The sequence below is a fragment of the Protomyctophum bolini genome (genome assembly GCF_963924005.1).
Source record: "Protomyctophum bolini genome assembly, chromosome: 22".
Classification (NCBI taxonomy): Eukaryota; Metazoa; Chordata; class Actinopteri; order Myctophiformes; family Myctophidae; genus Protomyctophum; species Protomyctophum bolini.
The window spans coordinates 25,213,869-25,235,831 of record NC_137883.1 but is presented as its reverse complement, the minus strand read 5'-3'; the positions used below and the strand labels follow the sequence as shown (position 1 = coordinate 25,235,831).

Sequence of the window (21,963 nt, the reverse complement as noted above, 5' to 3'; positions counted from 1 at the left end):
TTATTGTTCATGACTGTGTGTGAGAATGTACCAGAAAGGAAACAAGACCGCAAGGTCTTTCTTTCGGAAATCCTTTTGGGTACCAAAAGGCCTGACTATACCTTGGGCTGTTTTTGCATTTTTATATAATAATAAAATATTCATTCAATATCAATCAAATTAATTTAGTCTGTGACAAAAACTGAATTTTGCCAAAAAATGGGCAGCGCAAGCCAGCATGGAGAGGACCCCTGGTTCCAATAGACCCAATGTTGGGTTGGGATCAAGCCCCCAGAAGCAAGACACCGAAGTGACGCGCAGTTAAGATGGAATCGTTAAAGAACCGGAGTCGTTCCAACTCAGGTTTTAAATAAAGGTTCCCAACTCGCATCCACTTCAGTTATTATTTTGTCACAAGCGCTTATCACATTTCATTGGTTCAATATTAAACCCACAAGATGGACTTATAGTGAAAAAACATACTGTCTACTTCAGACACGACAGGTTTAGGGCATTAAGTAGGGCATTCATTTACGCCAAACAAAAAGTTGAAAAATGGAGTTACAAGCTTTCTGGCCGACAGCGACGACGTACTCCATCTCTGTTGTGTGTGGTGGGCGTGCCTCCACGATGATGCAACTCGTTATAGGTAATTACACAGCAATTAAGACTGTGCTAGCAAAACAGCAGGCTGGCCCTCCCTCCCCCCTGATGACGGATGATGAAGAGCAGCTCTTTAATCAACCTTCCTTCATAGTTACCTTGACCTGCACCGTTAATTGGGCCGCCTCAGCATCACGCTCTCATTCACATGATTCACTCAGCCAATCACACACTCACTCCATCTTCATACTGGCTACTTTAACCGGAGGTTTGCATTCCTCCTCCTCCTTCCTTCCTTCCTTGCTGCTGCTGTATACAAACCTGCTGCTCACCCACCTCCACCCCAGCTACCACCTGTCGTTTTGGATCTACTGTTTAGGTACGGGGGATTCAGAGTCCCTATGGTCGGGACTGATGCGCTTGATCCGAGTACCTAAAAAGCAGAACCAATACATCGCCAAACCATAATAAATATATTGCTCAGTCCAAAAATAGCCAATCTACAAGCTCATTGCGAGCTTGTATATTGGCATATTTTTGGGTGAAGACGGAAAAAACAAGTACAGTTGCAACATAGATCCAGTTTGGCTTTCTAAGTGGCTGTTATACAGGCTGTGAATCTGACAGGCTCTCTCTCGTCTTGTCTTCCAGCAGATCTATAAGAAAGGCTTATATTTAGCAGCTGCTTGAACGTGATATCGATGGAATTAAACCTCAGAGCTTCAGAAACATGCTGGACTCACCACCATGGCTCCTGTTACACCTTCTCTGTGTTGCACTGTACATGATATATATCAGTGGTTTATAACCAGTGGTCCGGGGACCACCGGTGGTCCTTGAGGGGGTTCCAGGTGGTCCCCAGCTAAATGGAGAGTTGGTAACCAAATGGACCCTTAACACGATGGACGCCAACACACCTCGCAACCTGTTAGACAGCGCCTACGTTCTTCCCATCGTGATGATCAATACGCGCGCCTCCCATAAGGATCCACTCATTGTTGCTGGTTTTCCCCCGAAAAATACTCCAAAGTCGTTGCTTTAGTCCAAACTGCCCGGCGCCAGCCATGTGTGTGTGTGTGTGTGTGTGTGTGTGTGTGTGTGTGTGTGTGCGCGTGCATGCGTGCATGTGCGAGAAATGCATTATGTATTATCTTGAAACTGAGTGTGTGAATGTGTGCATACTGCAGTGCACACACAGAATGCAGACAGATTATGTAAAACACACGTGTCTGTGTGTGTGTGTGTGTGTGTGTGTGTGTGTGTGTGTGTGTGTGTGTGTGTGCTCAGCCGCATGTATCTCTGTGTGTGAATGTACAGTATCCGGTGCTATAGAACTCTATTTGCACTCCTCAGGAGGTGCTAAGATATGATAAATGCTACCGCACCCCCAACCTGCTGAGTGAAAACCAAATCCTCCTTGATCTTTAACAGGTGCACACATCAATTAAAAGTACACACACACACACACACACACACATACACATTTGTATTGCTATACTTGTGAGGACATCAAAAGTGCTTGGATGGAATGGGAAATTGCTGAAAAATGATAGTCTCGTGTAGCCAGACAACTATTCCACACAGGGCTGTAGCTAATGTTTTTGTTGCCCTACTCACAACTATCTTCTGGTTGCCCCACTGATTCTACAATCTCCCAATGCTACAGTATATAGAGTCCCCAAATCTCAGTAAGGAAGCTGGTATTTCTGTTCCCGAAAGTCCTATTTTAAAATATCTTTAGTGCCAATGTTGAAAATGCAAAGTAAGACTTTTGGGGACACACACACGTCCCTGCTCAATCTCCCCTTCCCTCTCTGTCTCTTTCTTTCACTTTCTTCAGTATGAAAAATGAAAGTGTGTCTTTTCTACTATTAAATTGCTTATCTCCATTTCCCTCCCAAATTCTGATTGATTAGTTCCTATGGAAACGCGCACGTACAGCCAAACAGAGAGGGCGTAATTAATGGCTGACATTTACTTCTATTCCACACACATTCATCTAATGCAAGCTATTATAGGAGAACTTCAACCTACTGTATATGCATAATAGTTGGTCCTCATAATATGAGGTACCATCATCATATATTATATGATGATTATATGATGATGGTACCATTTCTGTATAGTGTATAGCCTATGTCAGTAGTTCTCAAACATTTTCATGGACCACCAAATTGATATACATTTGGTCACGGACCCCCATCTGAAAATGTTTTGTGCCAGGGACCCGCATAAGAGAAGATATGATTTAAACACATTCTGCAGGGTTCTGCACAATGAGTATAGCCTACTTTTATACTAGTGTTCCTTAAAGACATTTTGATGCCAATACTTTTTCACTTTTACTCAAGTACATTTTGATTTCCGGACTTCTACTTATAACAGAGTACTTCTACATTGGAGTATTACTTACCCTGTGACAGGGGCTGCCATTGTGATGCCATGCAGGAGAAAAACTATTTTTATCCAAACTGAGTTAATAGAACAATTTCAGATACTAGAGCATGTCTGGAATAAATGTCAGAGCTGAAATCGTATTTCAATGCTTAAACAGCTAGGTGTAATGCTAGAGTCCACAGAAGTGAACCTTTCAGGCCTGTTTTTTCAACTCGCTGTTTCTCTGCAAGACATAAGCCATATCTCCAAACTGGAGGGTCAAACTGAACAACCAATAAGTCCATTTGAAGCTATGATTACCTGCTCTTCAGAAACTACAATGGAAAAATATTAAGAATAAAAGTCGCAAATTTGAAAAATTGCAAAGTGTGGTTGCCACAGTCGCTTACATAGGCCCCTCCCACTAATATTGCCAGCCAAGTATAATGTCACGTCACCCCTGATCATGATCATGCGTAAGTAATTATCCCCCCAAAAATCTTTTTTCTGCAAGAAACAGTTACATTTTTCGTACTTGCGGCGCACCCTATGGATGAAAATGGAATTGCTTTTGGCTTTCGGTTGATTAAACAAATCCAATGACTTAGTGTTTGTCAAGGTGGGTACACAGTTTGAGTGCTTTTCCCACCACTGCATGAGGCTAAGTACTATGACAATGGGTACTGGTATTTCAGGACCAGTGGCCATCATTCGCATCGGGCATCGTTCACAAGGGGCATTGGTAAATCGTTCACAAGGGGCATAGTAAATGTAAAAAAGGGAGAATGAAAAATAATCAATATGTTTGGGGAAAAGAGAGACGGAACAATTACAAACACTGATAGAACTATGGATTGAGAAAGTCAGCCGAGACTTTGAGAATGTGTGGTTGAATTTCAGAGGGGAGAGGCTGGCGAGATTTATTGAGGCGAACGAAGGCAGACAGGCAATGACACCAGTCCTAATTCCAGACCTCACAGACAGACACACAGTCACACACACACACACACACACACACACACACACACACACACACACACACACACACACACACACACACACACACACACACACACACACACACACACACACACACACACACACACACACACACACACACACACACATTTGCTTATACACAAATACACAAACACATAAGCCTTGAGGCAGCTCCTATTGAGACACAAGTCTGTGGGTATACTGTAGGAGAGGAGAGAGGAGAGCTGGAGAGGAGTATTGCACTGTAGTGGTTATTAGTTTTTCATGTCACGGACCGCCAAATTGACCACCACCATTGAGTCCGATGCTGCAACTTACCTGCCGCCGGATATATTGGGGTCTTTTATTTTGAAGAGCCCAAAATTCATCCCAAAATGAACCGGAAGCAAATATGTCATTGACGATTTAGAAATGAGCCCCCGAACAGCCACATTCTGTTCAAACACAAGTGTTTTAAGATCACGGTCATTACAGGAGTCTATGGCCACGGGCATCTTGGTCAGGATGTCATGGCACCATTGGAAAAAAAGACGATCTTGGCGGAGTGAGTTAATATGTGTTTGGCTGCAGACTTTAATAGCAGATCATTAATCATTTAAATAAATCTGCCAAGTAACTTGTAACTAAAACTGTCAAATAATCATAGTGGAGTTAAAATAAAGAGTACAATATTTGCCTGTGAGATGAATAGTGAAGTAGAAGTAGAAAGTATCAAAACATGGAAATAATCGAGTGAAGAACTGTACTGCAGTAAATGTGCTTCCCACCAATGGGCGTACATACTGTACAGTAGTACATACAGGGTTCCCCCACACATGTTTAGCATTTCATTTCAAGTATTTCACCTCAGGCAATAATGAGGCTCTAGTGCAGGGTTTCTCTGCCGTGGCACCCCATGGTGCTGTGATGCAAGTCTGCAGGCGTGGTGCTGCCGGAATACTTTGATCATGTTTGGAATTCATCGCATTGAGAACTTGGATAGGCTCATTTCAAATGGGCAAAATGTATATAGGGTTGAAGTAAATGTATATTTTGTAATAATAATAAAAATCTACAAAGTAAAATAATTGGAAATTGGAAATATGTACTCAAGTAAATCACGGTGCAACGTGTTGTTAGCTTGTAGATCAATAATCTCTGCATGACATCCCTGCATGACATCCTTTTGTATACATTAGGCCACACTCACGCAGCTCTTTTGACGCAACACCACACACACACACACACACACACACACACACACACACACACACACACACACACACACACACACACACACACACACACACACACACACACACACACACACACACACACACACACACACACACACACACACACACACACACACACACACACACACACACACACACAGTGTGTGTTTTACAGTACCTGTCTCCGGGTGGCAGGGTCCGTGCTGATGGCAGTTACAGGGCACACACGGCGAGAGCCGCCCTCTGCCAGGCTCCTCCCTGGTGAAGCCCGGGGCGCAGCGCTCGCAGTGCCGGCCCTCGAAGCCGGCGGGACAGGAACACAGCTCCACCCAGGGCGCAGGGCGCTCGGCCGACCCGGAGGACAAGGTAGCCGAGCCCAGGGTCACTCCGGACAGCTGGGACGTGTCTGCGAGGATGGGGGAGGAGGGGGTGGAACAAGGGACAAGTCAGGGTTATCTATTATTGCTGTCGGGTGGAAAACGCATATGTCCCCCCCCCCCTCCCAATTTTTTTAAATTATTAGTATTATCCCATTAAGAACTGAGGCCGATTCTTACAAAATGCCTTCTAAATCAGTAGTTCTCAGCATACTTTCAAAAATTTTGCTAAAAAGACGGTCGGTCCACAGTCAAAATACATCAGGATTGGAATCGGAACCCAAAAACATCTTGTACACAGTCACCCGGGCAATTGTTGATGTAATAAATGGATCCATCATTGCAAGAGAGCAACATAGAGGAGACATGGAGGAGGGAGGTATGGCGGCAGAGGGCTGAGGTATGGCGGCAGAGGGCTTCTGGGTCTACTGGGAGATCTGACGAACACGGAGGGCGAGGATAGATCATGTTGAACTGAATCCCTCAACACGCGTTCTGCTCTCAAAGCAAACCTGCTGCACTGCTCCTCCTCAAGGTCCAACAGTCTGGCTGTTCTGTTCCGAGAGAGCTCGCTGTGTGGTTGGTGTGTGTGTGTGTGTGTGTGTGTGTGTGTTACACCGAGAGGCATAGATTTAACTTTCCCCAGCAGACTTGTATCATTACATGCACCTGTTCATGTCAAGCTGTTCATTTCGTACCAACGTCCTCTGACAATACTGCATGTTCAAAACGGTTGTTATCGCGCGCGTACGTACGTGCGTGCGTGTGTGTCGCTTGAGGCTGAACTATATAGAAAAACTTCTTCCTCCTTATATAATAATATTACCCGATGATCATGTTGTAGGGTGGCACTCTATCTTTAAATCAACATAATCAGTGCCTGGCGGGAATTTGATGGGTCGGATGGATGAATAGAGATGAACTACAGTACAGACGTACATATAGACTCCCGATCCAGATGGCCTTTACTGCATATCACCCCCACCATCTCTCTCCCCATTTCCTGTCAGCCTATACTGTCTGTCCCTCTATAAAAAATATAAAATAAAGGCGAATCAGAGAGAGCCCGATCGAGGCCCGGTCAACTATACCCAAAATGGGTATAGTACTGGAGGTGTGCACAAGAGAACGCATGACAAACAGCGCTGTCCATGGTGCTGAAATTATACAAATAGTTTTTAAAAGCTTGCAGCGTGTAACATTACGTATACATCTGCTATTTCTGAAATAGTGAAATATACATAATTTTTTTTACACTAGTCTTCTCTTCTGGGGGGTCCCTGGCACAAAAGAAAATCAGACGGGTGGTCCACGGCCATATATGTATATATTTCAAGTTGGGGAAAGTTTGAGAACCACTGATTTAGAAGGCATTTGTAGAATCAGACTCAGGTCTTAATGGGTTAAGAAGAAAATGATTATCAGATCTCTCTCTCTCTCTCTCTCTCTCTCTCTCTCTGACACTTCAGGTCCCTGTCGCTTCCATTCTGTGGACAATGGCAGAAATGGGATTAGGGCTGAGAGTTCCATTTGTAAAAGTAAACAAGGCTGAACGGAAGAGATCAGAGTTCTGTCTATCTCTCCTCTGTTCCGTAGGCTGGCTACCTGCCTGGGACACCATTGTTTGGCACCTGTTCAAATATGTCTCAAACACGCCCAACCAGTCCCATTCTGTCTCAACTTTACCTTTGTTTATTTACAGGGGTCACCAAATATGTCTGTACACTATCATTGTTTGCCAGCCACGTCTATGAACTTTACTGTTTGTGTTTAAGGTAGTAAATGACATCGTAATTAAGATGTCATCGGGCCTCTCACTTCACAGACCTGAAACCCATTTGTACTTGTTTTTGATTTTTGGAGAGAGGTGTGTACTTTAATGCTTGATTATTCTTTTTAGCTGTATCTTTATTTTTTATTATTTTCATTATTATCACTATTATTAGTATGTTGTTATAGGTGTTTCAGTGTAGTTGCTTCTGGTCTTGATGTAGTGTTTGAGTGGTTTGGAGACCATCTATGTTTTGTTGATGTTGTAAGTGTATTGTTCTGTGTCGACATGTATTGTTTTGTCTACGTACTGTATTCATTGTGTTGTGCCCGAGGACCCCCCCTAAAACGAGATGATACATCTCAAGGGGCTATCCTCTAAAGGAAATAAATTTTAAATATATACAATTGTGATCTTTTTCTCTCAATGGCCACTCGGGGGCTGATTTCTATGATCGATTAAATTGATTAGTTCTATTAACGGTTGCAGTGCACTTCTACTTTCGGATCATTGCCACTGTTCACCTCCACTGAGCTCGTCATATCATGTTTTTTATTTTATTTATTGCAAACCCCGTTCTCATATCCAATAAGCAAACACGATATGTAACGTGATAGTGAAAGTTTAGCCAACTAACAAGCAAGCATTAACAACAAATCTCATGAGGTGCCGTGAGGTTCAAATCTAGTTTTCCCCTCCTGTGGTAATCTCCTGGCCAATCCCTATGTTCATTATCACATGTGTATGATTCCCTGTCTCTATGCTGGTTGTTTTAGTGTTCTGTAGTAGTGTTTCCAGTCCTGTGTGTATTCTACGTTTCCTGAAATTTGGTTGAATAAATCCTTCTGCATTCGACTGTTCTGCAAAAATATAAAATCAAGGTTTGTTTATCAGGGACCACACGTTTGTTAATCGGGGAAACTCAAGTATATTGGGAAACAAGTTTTTTTTTTGCAATAAACAAACCTTGATATTATGCATTTGAACATGCGTGGGAGTTCATGCTTTCACGTTCATCGGTCCTAGCTTGGTCTTTTCTGATGCACCAGTTGTTTTATACCATTCAAACCGGGAAAGCATCTGTGCCATTTAACATGCATCATTTAACATTCAAAAATAACATACGGTATCTACAAGCTCACAGTGTGTCACTTTGTGCCGTGCTGCGAGCTTGTAGATCTGCTATTTTTGAACATTTTTGAAAAACATTTATGTGAGAAATATACTGATTTAGACGACATTCGTAGAATCCGCCTCGGGAACTATATGGGTTATGTATAGGACCGGAGGTGTGAGCAAGAGAACTATATGGGTTATGTATAGGACCGGAGGTGTGAGCAAGAGAACTATATGGGTTATGTATAGGACCGGAGGTGTGAGCAAGAGAACTATATGGGTTATGTATAGGACCGGAGGTGTGAGCAAGAGAACTATATGGGTTATGTATAGGACCGGAGGTGTGAGCAAGAGAACTATATGGGTTATGTATAGGACCGGAGGTGTGAGCAAGAGAACTATATGGGTTATGTATAGGACCGGAGGTGTGAGCAAGAGAACTATATGGGTTATGTATAGGACCGGAGGTGTGAGCAAGAGAACTATATGGGTTATGTATAGGACCGGAGGTGTGAGCAAGAGAACTATATGGGTTATGTATAGGACCGGAGGTGTGAGCAAGAGAACTATATGGGTTATGTATAGGACCGGAGGTGTGAGCAAGAGAACTATATGGGTTATGTATAGGACCGGAGGTGTGAGCAAGAGAACTATATGGGTTATGTATAGGACCGGAGGTGTGAGCAAGAGAACTATATGGGTTATGTATAGGACCGGAGGTGTGAGCAAGAGAACTATATGGGTTATGTATAGGACCGGAGGTGTGAGCAAGAGAACTATATGGGTTATGTATAGGACCGGAGGTGTGAGCAAGAGAACTATATGGGTTATGTATAGGACCGGAGGTGTGAGCAAGAGAACTATATGGGTTATGTATAGGACCGGAGGTGTGAGCAAGAGAACTATATGGGTTATGTATAGGACCGGAGGTGTGAGCAAGAGAACTATATGGGTTATGTATAGGACCGGAGGTGTGAGCAAGAGAACTATATGGGTTATGTATAGGACCGGAGGTGTGAGCAAGAGAACACACAGTAACTGTGTGTATACTTTGTTTAAATGACTTTCACTCCACTACGGTTGAAATACAAATATTATAGTTTTTGACTCCACGACATTACTTGGAAGGGGGAAAAAGTAAGTTGCCTTTGGGCAAACATAGCAAATACAGCATTTTATTTATTTTAATTCTCTTATGGGCTTAAGAGCTATAAACTTGGACAGAGAACATGGGGAGGGCTCTACTATAGAGCCCTGGGGTACACCACTTAACTATACTATAGGGTTTAAGTGGTTGGAAGGATTGGAGCATAATTGCGCTAAATGTGCTAAAGAAAGAAGCCGGCGCGGAAAGCACGAACGAGCAGGCCAGATGAATGTACAGAGAACCAAGGTGAGTGGGAAAACGCAGAGGGAGGGCTCGCCTGTGAATGATGTAGAGAGAGAGAGAGAGAGAGAGAGAGAGCTTTAATCCAACTCAGTGTGCAAAATGTAAACCAAATGGACCCGGAAGGGGTCCATTTGGTTTACATTTGTTACGCTCTCTTGCGTTATAAATGGCACCACTGAGGATATTGCTGTGTGGCTGGGGGGTGGGGTGTGGTGGGGTAGGGGGGGTGTACACAGCTTTATGTGAATTTCATATTAGCGCCTGCCGAGCGTGCCTGCAAGCGATAAGCCACTTCTAACACTGTTTGAGAACTAATTTAAGACCTAACACAAATCATTAGCAGTCCCTCCCCTGTGATGTGCAATGCCAATTGAATTGTGTAGTGTGTGTGTGTGTGTGTGTGTGTGTGTGTGTGTGTGTGTGTGTGTGTGCGCGCGTGCATGCACGCGCGTTTGTGTGAGTGCGTGAACAAGTTTGCAAGAAGGAGCATGACTTATACAATTCCATAATGTATGTTGTGCTTCCATGTCTGATCTGAAACGCAAGACTCGTTGCCAGCGAGCAATGAGTCACGCGTGTCCCCTAATTAAAACGGCGCCCGGAAAATCCTTTTAATGAAGAAATTGTTATTTCTATATACCAATCCGTACGGTAATATGAATAGAATGTATAACTAGTACATCTGCAGTGCTTGGAGCCAGTATTTTTTATTTGTCAGGATCACGCACACAGCCGCCCACACATGCACGGTTGAACGCACTTGAAGGCGCTCCCCTCGATTCAAAGTACCCAAGTGGCTACTTTGCATTTAACAGGTTTGTAGCAGGAATGTGGAAATGCGTCCTCACTTCACACACACACACACACGGTAAGCAACAGAGAATTTTGGCTACAGTACTGCTGCTGCCAGTATCCCATCTGCCCGCAACAAGAATGCCTCAGCCACCGTCGAAGAAGAGAAAGATAGTCGTTCAAAGCAACCTTTTTAGTTTTGCTACTGCAGTGTCTCTTAAAGGAGAATTTCTAACTAGAAGGCTTTCTTACCTTTATTTGTAGTTGTTACGTGCCCACCAAAGAGGTCCAGGTGTTATTTTGTGCAAAAGCGCATTATTGGCTATTTTCACTGCCATAAACCCTCAATGAATTGAATTAAATGGGGCATTGGGTTTTAGTGCTAATTCGCTCATTTCTATCGCTCAAAAATCAATTTGTTTTGTATATATCCTCTCTTCATAATGTAAATAGTATGCCAAGACCCAAGTTAAATGGAAATAAGCGAATTAGCACTAAAACCAAACCCCCATTGAGGGCTTATGGTAGTCAATAATGCGCTTTTTCCCAATGGAACACCTGGGCCTCTTTGGTGGGGACGTAACAACTACAAATAAAGGTAAGAAAGCCTTCTAGTCTGAAATTCACCAGCAGTGACAGTGGATCTGGCCCGGCAACATTTCTAGTACTATTTATACACCCGTAAACGTATAATTATAATTATTATTAATTATTATTATAATAACAATTATTCCATCCATCCATTTTTTTTCGGTCATGACCCACACTTCATGACCATAGGTGAGAAGACGTTAAGGTCAAATAAAAAGCATATTTTCTAATGCTGGTTGGAGCTGTTCTGTGCGCACATGTAGGCGCGCGCAATGTGCGTGTGACGTCCTTAAAATAACATTCCGCCAGTAACAAAATGGGATGCACACGCAGATCCGACACACCAAATGTCCGACATGCAGAAACAACGGTCGGACATGCAGTGGAACATGCGCTGCTCCCGTGCTTGCGGTTATGGTTAGGTTGGGGTTTGAGGTACTGTAGGTTGACGGTCTAATGACAATCGGACCAATAGTATGTTGGAACTAAAGCCTGTCCCCGGTAGAAATGTGGTTCTCTCACACGAGAGACCGGGGTTCAAATCCCGGAGTTGTTACAGTTGCAGTCTCCATCAGGACACAGCGTAGATCCTACCGGATTGCAGCTTTAAAATACATTGGGTGAAAGTAAGTGTGAATAGTAACATCTACAGCATGATTATGCAACAATGGAATAATAAAATAAGTGCTGTGGTGTATAGAGATAGAGATGCGTTTTTGTGACCCTGGTCATGGAATGACCTACTGTATACAGACCAGATTCAAACTGACTTCTATATGATCCACCCTAGTGACTTTCAAAAGGATTGCCATGGTCATACTTCTCACTCCCAGACATTGCTCCTGCTTTGACGTCTCCTACAGGTATAGCAAATGTTGGTTCTCTTGTTTCTTAGTGTATTAGCACATTTTGTTTCTTAGTTTTTACAAACTAGCTTGTATTAGTCGCGTTATTAGACTTTGTTGTTCTTCCCTTGAGCTACTTATAGGTAGCTTGGGTGGGTACTGTGTTTATGAATGTTATATGTGCTTGTTATCGTCTTGTATTTATTGTTACTGGCAGAGCTGTGTACCAGAGAGAGAGAGAGAGACAGAGAGAGACAGAGAGATGGTTATGTTGGTTGGTTATCATCGTTCTCTCTTATAATCAACACCTGTGATTCTCAACCTGTGGTATGAAATATTTATATCACTACAGGTACTTCTTCTGATTAAGCAATTGGTTGAAAAAGGCTCTCCAGCCGTGCTTAAATGAGCATGACAGCACACCTAGCCATTAATATAAATTGATTAATCACATTAGAAATAGCAGCATAATTAGGAATGGAACACAAACTAAATCAGAGAATAAATTACATTTCCCTCCTGTGTGTTAACTGTGCATAGCTGAATAGTATGGGGTAAGGTTTACAGTCCTGTAATTTAATTTAACATCAGTTATTTATGATGGTGATACTTGGAGAGCCCCAATATTTTCTGAGGTGGTACTTGGTATAACATGGTTGAAAACTCAAACAGTGTAACAAATTCACCCCTTACTGGTACACTGAGGATTTATTTTTTTACTGGGTGTTAAGAAGACGACTAGCCAGTCGAGATAAGATAGATAGGGATCACATTGCCTGCGCAAAGTGGGTCAATCATGCTTAACATGACACGCAAATGAGTGGGAGTTGAGAAGCTCAAACAGAATGACTTATATCATTAGCATTAGAGATTCATGGGAGTCGGATGTCTGGCAGACACGCTGTGAGCTAATGCATGCAGCACTACAGTACATACAGTAGGCTACTGTAGCAGGCACGTGCTGCCGCGCCAGGGGAGGATTATCCAACGGGCCTGTTGGGCCCAGGCCCAGGGGCCCCTGAGCTAGGGGGGGCCCCTGAGCTTGAGCGTCCGTTCAAAACCATGGGTCGGCGGCTAATTACATATATTTCTGGGGGTCCTTGACATGAAAATGTTTGAGAACGACGTTTTTCAGAAAACTGTCAGGATTTAGAAGGCATTTGTAGGTCAAAATAGATTAATATGCAGGCACACGCACGGCTACACGTACTATTAATAAAGTACATAGGCTACATTACGTTGCATTGTGAGGTTGTAGATCGGCCATAAATGTATATAATTTATAGTAATAATAATTTAAATCTACAAAGTACACACACACACACACACACAGTTACTTACAGTTGTGTCCTCCCGCGTTGCTGATTGTGAGTGCCGTCAGGTTGTAGAGGAGATGCTGCAGGTCAAAGGTCGCCAGCGGTGGCCTCAACGTCCTGTCCTCCTCATGAAGCCTTGAGGGACGTGCAGACAGATTTACATTAACCCCTTTTGGTGTTTTAAACATTATGTTATCATTTAGCTATTGAAAAATAGCAGATCTACAAGCTCATAGCTTACGAGCTTGTAGGTCTGCTTTTTTTTTTATCGTGAAAATGTGGCCAATTCCGGACTTTTACTTGCAACAGCCCAGAGTATAATTTGCAGCATTGATAATTTTAGTCAAGTAAAAAGTACTTTTTCCACCACTGATCGTTAACACAAGTCACAGGTAAACAGCGAAGGCCTTGTTAATCTCCTGCCCCCTCCATGAAGGCACATCACCATAACAGTAACACATGCAAATATGAACCTGTCGGCTAGGTTTTAAAATTCATGACTTTATTCAGATGAGGTGTGATCAACGTGCAACACGTCTCCTTATCAAACACTGCACACGCTGGATAAAGCTCCAAAGATGAATTTTATTTATTTCTCATTCAGTTTTCATGAATGTTTCATGTTTGTCTAGTCTTTTGGGTGTTGAATGCGTTACATTGAACCCAATGGAAACAAACCTACAGTATATGGACTTTTTATCCATTTTTGGCACTGAATACTTAACCCATTCTGACCTGAGGTCAGATTCATACGAGGTTTCCACTGGACACACACTGGTCTTGATTAACCCATTCTGACCCGAGATCAGATTCTAAAAATGTCAGTCGTTCTTCGATTTGTCAAAAATAGCAGACCTACAAGCTCGTAGCGCGCCACTCGGTGGCGCGCTACGAGCTTGTAGATCTGCTATTTTTCAATAGCTAAAGCATAACGTGATGCTAAACACCAAAATGGGTTCCCGGTCAGAATGGGTTAAATGACGAATCTTATTTTCACGATTTATTTTTTGATCAAAAATAGCTGATCTACAAGCTCACGCCGTGTTGCATCGCGATAGGGTTAACATATATTTTTCAAGATAAACTGCCTTTTTGCCTCCTGAAGGATCCCACTTTGGGAAGCACCGCATCAGCCAATCACATGATTTGACTTCATGTGCTTCAGTGTGTTTACATCCTTCATGTAAATGTTAACATTTCAAACTGTGCGTGTGACACCGCGCGCGCGTGTGTGTGTGTGTGTGTGCGCACACATGCGTGTGTGTCTATGACCGGGTGCATGTCCAGCTCTGGGGGGGCACTTGTCTCCCACCCCCTGCTATGCCGAGGGTACTTGTTCTCCTGGTTTGACATGCAGGCAAACTAATAAAGGGAGGCAATTACAAAGTGGGCCCTCAAAGACATGGTAATGGAACTGCTCGGACAGCGATAAGCAGCGCGCGTGTGTGTGTGTGTGTGTATGTGAGAGAGAGAGAGAGAGAGAGAGAGAGAGAGAGAGAGAGAGAACGAACTCCCTGTGGAGCAGACGTGTCAGTCCCTTCTAATCAGCATGGAGAAGAGCAAACGGAATTAAGCTCCTGCTCCACCGAGGATGAGAGCCTATCATCAGGGGACGACGGACCAGCGGAGAGCAGGGGATAACGCACACGCATGTACAGAAGCACACATGCATGTACAGAAGCACGCATGCACACACGCATGTACAGAAGCACACATGCACACACACACATGTACAGAAGCATGCATGCACACACAAATGCACAGAAGCATGCATGCACACACACATGTATAGAAGCATGCATGCACACACAAATGCACAGAAGCACGCATGCACACACACACGCATGTACAGAAGCGTGCATGCACACACACATGCACAGAAGCATGCATGCACACACAAATGCACAGAAGCATGCGTGCACACACGCGTGTACAAAACCATGCATGCACACACAAATGCACAGAAGCACACATGCACACACACGCATGTACAGAAGCACGCATGCACACACACGCATGTACAGAACCGCGCATGCACACACGCATGTACGTACATGAAGAATGCACACACACACACACACACACACAATACATTATGCATTTAAGTGCACAGTCCACATGCTGGGTTATTGGGGTTAGAGCCTTATGGATATAAACTCTATATACTTAGTAGACTGGGGTTCCCCAGTCCTCTATACTATACTTTTTACCTCTAGGGGCCAGTTGTGGAAAGTAACTAAGTACGTTTACTGAGTAGTACAAAAGTATTGGCATCAAAATGTACTTAAAAGCACCAAAAGTAAAAGTAATCATTGTGCAGAATGTCCCATTTCAAGTTTTCAAATGTATAACAATCTTTTGAAAATAGCAGATCTACAAGCTCACAATGTGGAGTGGAGTAGAAGTAAAAGTATTGGAAATACTCAAGTAAAGTACAATTACCTCAAAATTGTACATTACTTAGTTAGTTACTGTACTTAGTTACTTTCCCCCACTGGTATAGACTGACCACACACGAGACAGTGTCTTTGCACCAGGTGTGAACACACAGCCACCAATGATAGGTATAGCATAATGGTAGTTGTCAGGCAGAAACCTTGTAAATCCAATACCACGTTTAAATAATAATAATCTAGTTATGTAAAGTTGTTGATACTTTGAATATTTATTCAAACTACAGCATGGCAATTTTGGGCATGCTTTTATGTATTTTTCGATAACTGTTTAGGTTTTTTTTTCAAAATATAAATTGGAGCATTAATTTATGAAGTAACATCCACATGTGGAGATGCAAGGTTTCTCAGTGACAATGTGCAAGTGTTTCACAGGATATACTGTGCAGGTCCATGAACGTGCTTCTGCCCATGGATTTATGCTTCTCTAAATGTATTTGACAAGCACTTGGAAACACCTCAAAAGTGCACACACCGTTTTAGTGTGTGGTGTGACACCACTGGTGTCAATTTGTCCCGAAGCCGCAGTGACAAGTGCTTCAAATGATGGCACGATTTATGTAATCGCGTAACATGCATTCGTGTAGCCACCCACACACCACCATCATACGCACGCGTGCACATGTACGACATTTTAGCACAGCTTAGCTGAAAGTGGGTTCACACTTCACACCGCCAGAAAAAAATCCAAAAAGGTAGCACATCCAAAAATTAAACAAGCGGTGGAGAAAGAACTCACATTTCCATTTCTTTATTGGCTATGCAGCCTTCATCAGGTTCACACCGCGTTGCAGTGTTGATGCGTTGCTAACTTGTATACTGGTAATCATTTGTTGATGTACTGTACATCGCTGCACAACTAATGCAACCCCTAATTATAAACCCTAACCCCCAAACTGTTCCTAATCATAAGCTTCAGTCTAAAATGTATGTTCTAAACCACCATTTGCCTTGTAGTGGACCATGGACAAATTTATCCATTCTTCAAATTCTGCTTTACTTGTGTGGGGACATTGTGGCCCTCGTAAGTATATTAATGCAAGCACGCATGGATGCACGCACGTCACACAGGCAGATGCACGCACACACAGAGCAAGCCCATCAACATCTTATTGTGATTCATCTGGTGAGGTTGGACATCCACCATGGAGAGAGGCTTTGGCAGAAGCAATTAAAATCCTTTCACACCGTTTCTTAGCACAGGCTCCCAAATATAGATGTTTGTGTGAGGAAAAGACTGGCAATTAGTGTTTGTGTGCGCGCGTGTGTGTGTGAGTGTGTCTGTGTGCGTGTGTGTGCACCACAGACACACCGTGCACCAAGAAGCGTTGCGAGGTAGTACAGGGGTTCTCAACCCGATTATTTTCTGAATGTGTTATAGTAGCACAGTAACGAATACTTTTTCTCAGGTGAAACCTGACTAACAACAGCTCATGAAATGTAGAAGACCTAGTCAGACATGACTAATAATGAGGACCTAGTCCTGATTGGCTGCCACACACACTGCTGTCATGTATTGGTTACTCAGGTCACATGACCAGGAAACAGGTAACAGGAAGCAGGTAACATAAATCTTTAGAGACACCCAATGTTATGTAACGTAATGTTATGAATATTGAGACCGGCCAGTTGAGAGGTGCGTTACTAATAAAGACATTAGCGCTTCTTTATTCTTTATTAAGGCTCCAGACTTCCCAAAACAAACTGGTCAGGCTACTACTTGGCCTCACTCCCCGAACCCACCTCACCCCTTCCACACTTTGACAAGCTGGAATCTGGCTTAGGGTTGACGACAGAGTACAGCATCTTGCAATGTGTCTGGTCCAGTGGTCCACAAGATTCAATACACCACCAAGATACCCATGTACCTGTCAAAATACTTCCTTAATGTCAACAAAGTCCACACCCATAACACCAGAGGGACTAACCATGTGCAACCCAGATTCGACACAAACAAGGGACTAAATTATTTTCGCTCCTATGCCACCAAAATGTGGAACTCCCTACCAACAGTCATTAAGACATGCAAATCCCTCGACTCCTTCATGATGAATTGAACATGGTGGACCCTATTGTAAACGAGTGTAATGCTTCTTATGTAGGTGGAAAACATATCCAGCATAATACAGCAACATGGCGACAGGCTCAGCAGCTCAGGTGAACACTGTTCAGAGATGTCTGCTGCTATGGATTCTGACCGGTTCAGAGATGTCTGCTGCTATGGATTCTGACAGGTTCAGAGATGTCTGCTGCTATGGATTCTGACCGGTTCAGAGATGTCTGCTGCTATGGATTCTGACCGGTTCAGAGATGTCTGCTGCTATGGATTCTGACAGGTTCAGAGATGTCTGCTGCTATGGATTCTGACCGGTTCAGAGATGTCTGCTGCTATGGATTCTGACCGGTTCAGAGATGTCTGCTGCTATGGATTCTGACCGGTTCAGAGATGTCTGCTGCTATGGATTCTGACCGGTTCAGAGATGTCTGCTGCTATGGATTCTGACCGGTTCAGAGATGTCTGCTGCTATGGATTCTGACCGGTTCAGAGATGTCTGCTGCTATGGATTCTGACCGGTTCAGAGATGTCTGCTGCTATGGATTCTGACCGGTTCAGAGATGTCTGCTGCTATGGATTCTGACCGGTTCAGAGATGTCTGCTGCTATGGATTCTGACCGGTTCAGAGATGTCTGCTGCTATGGATTCTGACCGGTTCAGAGATGTCTGCTGCTATGGATTCTGACAGGTCGATGTCACTTTGTCTGGCCTCGGTCACACAGCTGCAGCGCTGTGAACCAGATTGTCAGCTGCACAAGGGTGAATAATGTCCTCAGCCTCGGTCGGATCCACAGCGTTTCTCCATGTACGTATGTATTACATTTACTCAAGTACAATTTTGAGGTATTTGTACTTACTTCAGGCAGCCCTACTGTATGTACAGTACATTTCGACCATTTGAATATAGCCAATCTGCAAGCGTGTGATGCGACGCATTGTAAGCTTGTATATCCGTTACTTTCAAAAGATCTCAATACTTGAGACATTGAGACAATGAGACATTCTGCATAATGAGTACTTTCACTTTTGGTATGTACATTGACACCAAAGTTTGGATTTGTACTTGTAACAGAGTAGTTCTATAATGCGGCATTGATACTTTTACAAATGTGAGTACTTTTTCCACCACTGGTATAGTCCCCTGGAGGGACTATACCCTCCAGGTTCGCTTCCCCACGACATGTCCTCTCGACATTCCCCCTCAGCACCCTCTGTAGTGCAGACATGTCGGGACGTCCTCCCCCTCAGCACCCTCTGTAGTGCATGCTTTTACGGTCCGCTGCAGCTCCCCGTACCGTACCGTGGCGCTGCATGATGCAGCTCGACATCAGGGTGGCGCTTCCTGATGTAGTCGAATGCCCCGAGGAGGAAACGGTGAGTGGGCTTTACCTCGAATATATTCAGGCAACAGAGAAAGTAGAGGCATCGCTGAGCCCTTTTAACCACGCGCATGGTGTGTGTGTGTGTGTGTGCGTATGTGTGGCCCATTTGTGGTCCTCAGAGAGAGATATGCACTCCAAAAGAACTTTAAATCTTTGACCCGCGACGTCTCCCCGCAGCCTCCGGAGGTCCACCACGCAGCTCCTTTGTGTTGTTGACATTGAGAGCGAGATTGTTCTCGCGGCACCATACATGTAACGCCATGCCTTTACATGCTGCCTGGGAATGAGAAGGTCAGTGGCCCGCCTATGTACTCTATGCTCGCTCTATATGTCAGCGTGTCCCTGAGCAAAGACAGCGACTGCTTCCCCTCGCATGCTTAACACGGCCATCAATCGGGTGAAGATGGAACTGAATTCCCACACCGGCTCAATGAAGGACTCTTATTTCTTTCCTCGTCTTCATGTACACGTGTGAACGGCACTCTCGTGTCATATCTGTATAGTCTTTTATTCACACCGAAAGAAAGAGTCCCGAGCTCCCTCTCCTCTTCTGCATGTATCATGGCAGCGTCGTGCACGTGCATGCTTTCATCGCTTCCTTGCCGTCTCCTGCGGCGTGGGAGCGGGGGGGGGGGGATGAAGGCACACTGGTGGTGGTTGCCCAGATTTACGGCTCATCTACTCAGTGTGTGACTGTCACTGTCCCCGCAGAACGCTGGGATGCAGACTGCAGTGATTAGCTGGCTGCCTCATGCCTTAGCTGTCATGTAGATGTGGCAGGTACAGAACACCAGCATTCTTGGAATAGCCACTTCTTTGACTCGATATCAACACCTCTCTCTCTCTCTCTCTCGCTCTCTGGATTATATCTCTCTGGCTTGGCTTGACTTGAGATGTCATATGCAATCTCCAGTATTAATTTCACTCTGAAGATGCAGAGTTGTAACCATATGGACTTGTAAGGGTCCACTGGGTTACATTTGAACATTCTCTACATATTCCCACAAATTCTCTACACATTTCTCATTCGTAAAGAGTGTTGCATTAACTGTTTATCGATTGTCTGAATCGGTTTCTGCCACGACTATTGAAATAGTACCCAAAGTGGTCACGCAATGGAGTTGAAAAACTGCTTGGCTGTAAAAAAAAAAGGTTAATATCATTATTGGGATAATGATTAAATCAACCCCAATCTCCTTTTTCCTTACCTTTCTATCAATTAAGCAATCAATTTATAATCCGTCAGAACACGTAGGCTATAATGTACTATAATATCAAACTACACGTAACATGCAATGCAGAAAACAAACAATACACAGAACATAAAGTGCTATTTTGTCCATTTGTGATGAATGTGTAACCAATGATTATCACGAGTGTGATTTTTAAAATGTTTTACATTAAGTAAAAGTTTCAATACTGCAATGTAGAACGAGTCAACGACTGTTACAAGTAAAATGTACTCGAGTAAAAGTACAAAAGTATTGGCATCAAAATGTACTTAAAGTACCCGAAATATAAAGTATTCACTATGCAGAATGTCCCATTTCAAGTTTTCGAATGTATACAAATATTTTTGAAAATAGCAGATCTACAAGCAGATCCGAGTGGAGTAGAAGCAAAAGTATTGTAGACTGTAAATACTGTCAGGGGAGCGCCGGTGGATCCGTGTGTGGATGTAGTTGTGAGGAAAAGGAGGTGCCCTTGTGGTTTTTCTAGCCTATTAAGACCCGAGACCACAAAATAAATTACAGTTTTCTTAAAATCCTATGATTGTATCAGTGGTTCTCAAACTTTTTCCATGTCAAGGACCCCCAGAATTATATGTACTTGGCTGCGACCCCCATCTGAAAATAATACGTTGTTCCAGGGAGCCCCCAGAAGCAAAGATTTGAATTAAAAAAAAACGTTCGTTGTGAAAGAATATACACACAAGATTTGCACACATTTTCACGAGTTTTCAAAAAAATATCAGATCTACAAGCTCATAGCTTGTAGATCTACAAGCTCAGAGCTTGTAGATCTGATATTTTTCAACAGCTAAAGTTAAACAAATAACGGTTAAAGTGTTTAAAAGCTATAAGGTGACCCAGATGCGTCCTCAGGTCTAAATGGGCTAGCAGTCCTGCATGTCGACTGTCCTGTCTGGTGACTGAACAGCGGTAATGAGTTCCCTGTCGTACCGCGGGCCCTGCACGGCCCTATGGCCCCCGCCGTTCCCCCCCTGCTAAGAGCCCCTCTCGTACTGCGGGCCCGGCCGCCACCCCCCCCCCCCCCCCCCTGCTAAGAGCCCCTCTCGTACCGCGGGCCCGGCCGCCACCCCGCCGTTCCCCCCCTGCTAAGAGCCCAGGGGCCCCATGGGACCACAGGGCCCCATCATTAAATGGCCCTCTCTCCCAGGAAGAGATCCTCGCTCGTCATCACACAAAGCTAGATCGTCCTCCGTTTCGGCAGCGCCGGCGCGCACACATGCGTTTGTATTAGTATCCCTGTGAGGAGTATAGTGGTATACGGTGATTTTATAAATGGCTTTTTTACCATGGCATATACTTTTTGACCTTAAGCAACATTACAAAACAACCATGTTGCTATATTATACAGAGCAACAACAACCCAAACAAACAAATTGTAGTCTGTCAGTTTTCATTGGCAGGCCAAAAAAAAGTGCATTGCAGTAATCAATTCAAGAGAAAACAAAATTGT

At 43.7% G+C, this 21,963-nt stretch overlaps 1 protein-coding gene across 3 annotated transcripts in view; it reads right to left on the bottom strand.

The window, feature by feature from the left end:
- The window catches only part of lamc3 (laminin, gamma 3), a 150,597-nt gene that overhangs the window by 50,808 nt on the left and 77,826 nt on the right, over window positions 1-21,963 (bottom strand). For all 3 annotated transcript variants that reach the window (XM_080755309.1, XM_080755310.1, XM_080755311.1), the window contains exons 11-12: window positions 13,395-13,504; window positions 5,350-5,577 (exon numbers count right to left, since the gene is read on the bottom strand). In XM_080755309.1, coding sequence (XP_080611435.1) covers window positions 5,350-5,577; window positions 13,395-13,504 — 338 coding nt within the window. The remainder of the gene's footprint in view (window positions 1-5,349; window positions 5,578-13,394; window positions 13,505-21,963) is intronic.